Genomic DNA, 7226 nt, shown 5'->3' with positions numbered 1-7226 from the left:
GAAAGCATATCATCAGTCATGTTTTACCTGTTTATTGTTTAAAACTGGTTTTATCACTGTACTTCTTAAATGTGAGAACTGTTCGGACTGAGTTCCCTGATTTCCGACATATATATATATATATATATATATATATATATATATATATATATATATATATATATATATATATATATGTATTTTGAATCGGGCTGCACGCCGCAGCGATACTTATATGGATCGGGTTGCACGCCGCAGCGGTTACTATGATTATTATTATTATGAGATATTAATGAGCCTGAATGCTGAGAGTGAGTACTGAGTGATGAGAGTTGAGTCACGAGTGACTGAGAGGTTGCCCGAGAGGCCATAGTCTGAGTGATACCTTGCTCGAGGGGCCCATTTATGATATTTTCACTGATTTCACTCTTCTTTTAAAATAAGCCTCTGTTGAAAAATTGCTAAGCATATGATTTCAAGTATTCCAATTGAAACTGAAGATTTTATGACGAAACTGATTTTAAACTGTGGAGTTTGATCTGCTATTCTGTTGTTTATTCCTTTGCATGATTTTTAACTGCTCGTTACTGCTTTCAGACCTTATTTACTTTAGTTACTTACTGAGTTGGCGTACTCACGTTACTCCTTGCACCTTGTGTGCATATCCAGGTGCCCGAGTGGCAGAGTGAGGGTCCTCAGCTTTTCCAGAGTTTGCCGGAGATTGCAAGGCAGCTGCATGGTGTCCGCATCCCTGCTTTCCTCCTTCCTATCTTGTTCTTTTCTGGATTTTAGACTTATAATGTATTAGACAGTCTATTGTGTATTTAGAGGCTCTAGACTCGTGACACCAGATGTTTGGGCTGTGTTGTCTTATGTTTTATTGATTTCCGCACATTTTAGTTATTTTAAACACTTCTTATGAAAATTGGTATTTAAACCTGTGATAGAAAAATGATTTTATGAATTGAATTCGTTGTGGTTATATGGTTAGGTTGGCTTGCCCAGTAATGTGATAGGCACCATCACGACCAAGCATTTGGGGTCGTGACAAGTTGGTATCAGAGCCTAGGTTACATAGGTCTCGCGAGTCATGAGCCTGTTTAATAGAGTTTCGCAGATCGATACGGAGACGTCTGTGTTTATCCTCGAGAGGCTGCAGAACCTTTATCAAAAACTTCATATTCTTGAAATTCTTGTCGTGCGAATCTGTTGACCCGAGTACTAAACTTTTGTTATTTCATTCTCTCACAGATGGTGAGGACACGTGCTACCGGGTAGGATGGATGACCACCAGTACCACCAACCGGGGCCACTAGAGTCCGAGGACGCGGTCGAGGCCATGGTAGGGGCAGAGCAGCTGGGGCAGCACCTGCAGATCCACCAGCTGCCCCAATTCAGGATCAGGTCCCAGTTGTGGACGCTACAATAGCACCAGCTGAGGCACCAGCTGTGCCTATTGTGATTTCAGGCCTTCAGGAGGCTTTAGCTCAGATTTTATCAGTGTGTACCAGTTTGGCTCAAGCGGTCTCAGTTACTACGGCTGCAGCTACTTCTCAGGCCGGGGAAGGCACCCAGACTCCCGTTGCTCGCACACCTGAGCAGGTTGTGTAGGGACTCCAGACATCGAGGGCACCTCCAGTCCTGCCGATTGAACCAGCTTAGGAGTATGTGGTACCAGTTATGCCGGACGACGAGCAGTGTCGACTAGAGAGGTTTGGTAGACTTCAGCCTCCGACTTTCAGTGGTGCAGAGGGCGAGGATGCCCAGGGTTTCTTGGATAAGTGCCAGAGGATGCTTCATACAACGGGTATTCTAGAGGCCAGTGGTGTAGCTTTTACTACCTTTTAGTTTTCTAGAGCTTCCTTTACTTGGTGGGAGGCTTATGAGAGGCGTAGGCCGGTTAGTGCAACGCCCCTTACCTGGCAGCAGTTCTCTGTTCTCTTTCTGGAGAAGTATGTACCACAGTCTCGCCGAGAGGAGCTGCGAAGGCAGTTCAAGCAGTTACGTCAGGGAGAGATGACTGTGACACAATATGAGATGCGGTTCTCTGAGTTAGCTCGTCATGCGGTCTGGTTGGTTCTGACAGATAGAGAGAGGATTGAGAGGTTTGTTGATGGTCTCACTTATCAGCTTCGTATTCTCATGACTAGAGAGAGGGTGACTAGTGCTACCTTTGAGGAGGTTGCAGACATTGCTCGGGAGATTGAGTCAGTTCATCGCTAGGAGCGAGAGGAGAGGGAGGCCAAGAGGCCTTGGGGATCTGGTAGCTTTCGTAGTACTCCTTTGAGAGGTCAGTTTCAGCATGGTAGAGGCCGTCCATTCAGTCAGGCTCAGTCAGCTCGCCAAGGTTATCGTGGGGCATCATCGGGTAATGGATTTCACAGTTCTCATCAGGTCCATTCATCACTCAGTGACCTTCCAGTCCAGAGTTCGTCCCGTGCTCCATCAGTTCAGGGTTCTTCTATGCCAGGTCCTTCTACTGGTTATTCCAGTGCCAAGGGTTCCCTTTAGTCCCCATCTCCAGCATCGGGGAGTTGTTATGAGTGTGGAGAGTTTGGGCATATGATGAGGCAGTGTCCTCATCTTCATGATGGTCCATCTCAGCAGAGGGGTCAGCCCTCGACTTCAGCTCCAGTTACTTCACCACCCACCCACCCAGCTAGAGGTAGTGGTCAGTCAGCTAGGGGTCGCCCTAGAGGGGGAGGTCGATTAGGTGGTGGTCAGGCTCGTTTCTACGCGCTCCCAGGTAGACCAGATGCTGCTGCTTCAGATGCCGTCATTTTAGGTATTGTTTCAGTTTTGCCACAGAGATGCCTTTGTATTATTTGATCCAAGTTCCACCTTTTCTTATATGTCATCATACTTTTCCCATTATTTGGATACGCCCCATGAGTCTCTTGTTTCACCTGTTCATGTATCTACTCCGGTGGGCGATACTGTTATCGTAGACCGTGTGTACCGGTCATATGTTGATAACAACTAGGTCGGGAATCCAAATTAGAGTAAGAATTTGAGAAGTAAATGCGAAAACAATAACAACAAGGAATTGAACAACTAGAATTAAAGAGATGAAAAATAAAGGATATGGGACGAATTCAAGGAAAAAATTCCAAGAACTTCCAAGAACGTAAGTTCTATAGCCTTGACAAGATCAAAGTAACAACGTCTTGATTTATGGAAGAAATCAAACGCCTTTACTTAAAAAGCAAATCAAAACAATAGATTCGGATCTTGACCACTTTACGAGTAACTTGAGACAACAATTAATAACTAGTATTAATCGCCTTCTAAGAATACCACAAAGGAATCAAAGATATCATAAAAGAGAAGTAATCTTACTACCTTGAACTAAGAACTAGTAAAGGTTGAAAGATAAATCTCAAAGCACAAGTAACAAAGGTTCAAAAGAACTCTCAAAGTATGATATACTTAATCAATAAATGTTGTATCTTATGAATGAGAAGAACTCCCTATTTATAGGAGTACTAAGTCATAAAAGTCCTTAAAATTAGGTAGGGTGGCTGCTAAGGCATACAAAGTCATTACAATTAGGTAGGGTGGTTGCTAAAGAGTAAGAAAAGTCATTAAAATTAGGTGAGGGCGGCCAAGACCCTTTGGGGCAGATTTGGGCCTTAAAACAACTAGTTTGGGCCATTGGTTTGGACTCCAATTGGGCTCCTTTTGAAACACCCCCTTTTGGACCTCTTTTAAACTTATTTTGAGCCCTTTTTGATGGACTTCAAGGGCTAATTTGGTGACCCAATCTTCCTCCTCTTGGACTTTAATTTGGACCACCATATAATTGTAAAATTTGGACAATTTATTTCCTTTGGTCTTGAGCTCTTCCTCTACAATTGAAAGCTTCTTTATTTGCCATTGAAGTCTAGCAACCTTAGTTTGCAACTCTTTAGCTTGAGATCTTGTATATGGCCTTGGAGCTTCCAAAACTCTATCCTTGTCCTTGATGCTATCACCTAGCCAATTCACATCCTTTATCCTTGAGCTCTTCCTCCCAATTAATAACTTCTTCATTTGCACTTGAAGTCTAATGATCTTGTTTTGTAATTCTTTAGCTTGAACTCTTATTAAAGGCCATCTTTGAGATTCAAAAGCTTCATCCATGTCTTTGAATAGAGTTGAGCTTCCTAGGATGCTATCATTCCCCTCTTCTTGAAGAAAATTCGTCCTCGAATTTTGACCTTGCAAGAAAAAGAAAACACGCACTAGTAAATGGTATCCACTAATCTGAAAAAATAGTAGGAATAAAATAAGATAGTGACAATGTGTCCATTTAACCCAATCAATCCTAATAGGTATAAATACTCCCTTATAAAGAATATGGACATCATCATCCCAATAAAATTTATGTCTACCTAGATTAATACAATAAAAACCTCTCTTAGATGCACCATGCAATGGAACTTGCAATTCGATCTTGTCGGTACGGCAGTCCATGAGTATACATGATAAAGAAATTATAAGAGAGTAACTACACATCCATTTAATATAAGTACCTTTACCACATTTAACAAACAAGATACATTCATGATATGGACTACTAACTACAATTACAAATCTCATGGATTCCTCTACATGAAAGAGTATTTGATCACCAGTATTACAACAATCATGCATATCCTCTTTACTAGAAACAAATACTTTTACAATCTTACAATGAACATGACTTGAAGAATGACTCTCTATCACATAACAAAGATCACATTCTTTAGCACATGAAAACTCATTAGCCACTTGAATAAGATAAGAAGAAATATTTAACTCATTTGCAAGCCTCTTCACAGAAATTCCATGCCTCTTTCCACCAAGTTGGAATAAGTAATCATCTATGTCATACACAATTTCAAAAGGAAGCGAATTACTCTTACACATTAACTTAGATATTATAGTTAATGACTTGATGTGCATCAAAATATCATCATCTACAAAAATTATAAAGTCACCAATATAAGAAATAAGAGTGTAATTCATTACCTCCAAAAATACCTTAGGTGTTCTAGAAAGACCAAGAATGCAAATAAACCAATTATACATACCATACTTGGACTTATTTACCAATGGAACATCATCATCTTGTATTCTTTTATGCAATGGCTCCACCTTAGCAATGCTTTTAGGCAACTCCATGTCATAACCCTGTAAATAAGAATCGAAATAGTCAAAAGGTTTAATAACAAAGAATTTAATCAAGCTTTTGTCTTCCACCATCCAACAAGAATTGATATTGCCGAATTTATGTTGGAATCCAATTGGATCTTTTGCCACCATCTCTTGTGCCTCACCACTCCTTTCAAAAGGTATTTCATCACGTGGCTGCACAAAATCACAAGAACTAAAACAAGAAAGAGTTAATGGGTTAGGAAGTAAAGAAACGTTTTTCTTGCTTACACTCTCTTTGGCTTTTATCGCAAGACTAATGTTTTCCTCACCCTTAGCCTCTTTTCTCTCACTAAAGAGTTCTTTTCCTTCACTCAATCTCTCTTGTTTCTCTCTCTCTACCTTACAAACTTTGTTTCTCTTATTGCTTTCTCTCTTTTCTTTTTTCTCAAGATCATTGTTTACCTCACTTGACATCCCACTCTTTTTACTCAAGACAACCTCTCCTTTTTCCTCTCTTGGAATGTCAACATGCACTCCCTTACTCTTCTCATTCTTTTCTCTCTCGTATTTTTCCATATTCTTTTTAACAATCTTTTCATATGCACAAATTTGTGAGGGAGTCAAAGGTCCAAGACTGAGTTTCTTCCCATTAACCTCAAAAGAGTATCTATTTTTTTCGATACTATATGAAGCACTTCTATATATATTCCATGGCCTTCCCAACAAGATATGAAAACGATTCATGGGAATGACATCACACCAGATCACATCCTCATACCTTCCAATAGAGAATGGTAATAACACTCTTTTATCTACCTTTACTCCTTTCAACATGTAGGGATCAATATGTTCAACACAAGGCAAGTTCAATTTCTCAACCATATAAGTGCTAATTAAGTTATAGTTAAATGCTTTGTCAATTCTAAGGGTATAAATTGTAGACATCACTTTAGCTCTTGTTTGAAAAATAACTTTACCATTGTCTTCTTTCCATTCGATATATTGTAATATCGACCTTTCAAGAGTCATAGATCTACTCCTTCCACTGCAACTACCTATTTGAGATATCTTGACATAGATTAAAGGAAATATGAATCTCTCAAATTTGGCTTCTTTGTTTTTTTTTCAATTGTTCTCTCACACACTTTATCCTTTTTTTTCTCTCGAAATGACCTTTGAACAAAATACTTTGTAGATTTATAGTTAAACCAACTCGTATGAAGTTCTTAGTAGTAAAATTCAGATTTTTGGGGAACTAATGAAAGAAAAACCAAATCCTAGAACTATTAGGCTCGGTTGAAACATGACGCGAACAAAAAGGAAAGGATTATATGTTTAGATTCGAAAGAGTAAGAAAATCTAGGATCCCCTCTTCTTGTTTCCTTTGTTAATTTTTGGTAACAAATTAGATACAAAAGAAATATTCCGGAGAGCACTCAATTCTATTTTTTTGTTCTAAAAACTGATTTTCGCTTCTTTTTTTCTTTTTTTTTTTAATTTTTCTTTTCTTTTCTTTTCTTTGCTCTTAGTATTCAAGAAATTCCAAGACTTACCAAGAACGAAATCTTGATAAAAACCGCTCTGATACCACTTGATAACAACTAGGTCGGGAATCCAAATTAGAGTAAGAATTTGAGAAGTAAATGCGGAAACAATAACAACAAGGAATTGAACAACTAGAATTAAAGAGATGAGAATAAAGGATATGGGACGAATTCAAGGAAAGAATTCCAAGAACTTCCAAGAACGTAAGTTCTATAGCTTTGACAAGATCAAAGTAACAACGTCTTGATTTATGGAAGAAATCAAACGCCTTTACTTAAAAAGCAAATCAAAACAATAGATTCGGATCTTGACCACTTTACGAGTAACTTGAGACAACAATTAATAACTAGTATTAATCGCCTTCTAAGAATACCACAAAGGAATCAAAGATATCATAAAAGAGAAGTAATCTTACTACCTTGAACTAAGAACTAGTAAAGGTTGAAAGATAAATCTCAAAGCACAAGTAACAAAGGTTCAAAAGAACTCTCAAAGTATGATATACTTAATCAAAAAATGTTGTATCTTATGAATGAGAAGAACTCCCTATTTATAGGAATACTAAGGCATAAAAGTCCTTAAAA

At 38.7% G+C, this 7226-nt stretch overlaps 1 protein-coding gene across 1 annotated transcript; it reads right to left on the bottom strand.

Annotated features, from left to right (window-relative positions):
- Positions 1 to 3440: 3440 nt before the first annotated feature.
- LOC142180579 (uncharacterized) lies at positions 3441 to 6970 on the bottom strand. Its single transcript, XM_075252646.1, has 2 exons — positions 5034 to 6970; positions 3441 to 4178 (listed from the first exon to the last, which is right to left on the bottom strand). Exons 1-2 carry the CDS (start codon positions 6124 to 6126, stop codon positions 3544 to 3546), a joined length of 1728 nt encoding a protein of 575 aa, XP_075108747.1. The 5' UTR covers positions 6127 to 6970; the 3' UTR covers positions 3441 to 3543.
- Between the last annotated feature and the right edge of the window lie 256 nt (positions 6971 to 7226).

Source organism: Nicotiana tabacum, chromosome 1 (genome assembly GCF_000715075.1).
Source record: "Nicotiana tabacum cultivar K326 chromosome 1, ASM71507v2, whole genome shotgun sequence".
NCBI lineage: Eukaryota > Viridiplantae > Streptophyta > Magnoliopsida > Solanales > Solanaceae > Nicotiana > Nicotiana tabacum.
The sequence above is the reverse complement of the archived record's forward strand: the minus strand, read 5'-3'. Positions and strand labels throughout refer to the sequence as shown.

Coding starts and splice junctions, on each gene's coding strand:
- LOC142180579 (XM_075252646.1), bottom strand. CDS start 6,126: ATGACTCTTGAAAGGTCGATATTACAATATATCGAATGGAAAGAAGAC. Junction 4,179..5,033: donor GGTAAATAAGTCCAAGTATG/GTATGTATAATT, acceptor TTTTCTTGCAAG/GTCAAAATTCGAGGACGAAT.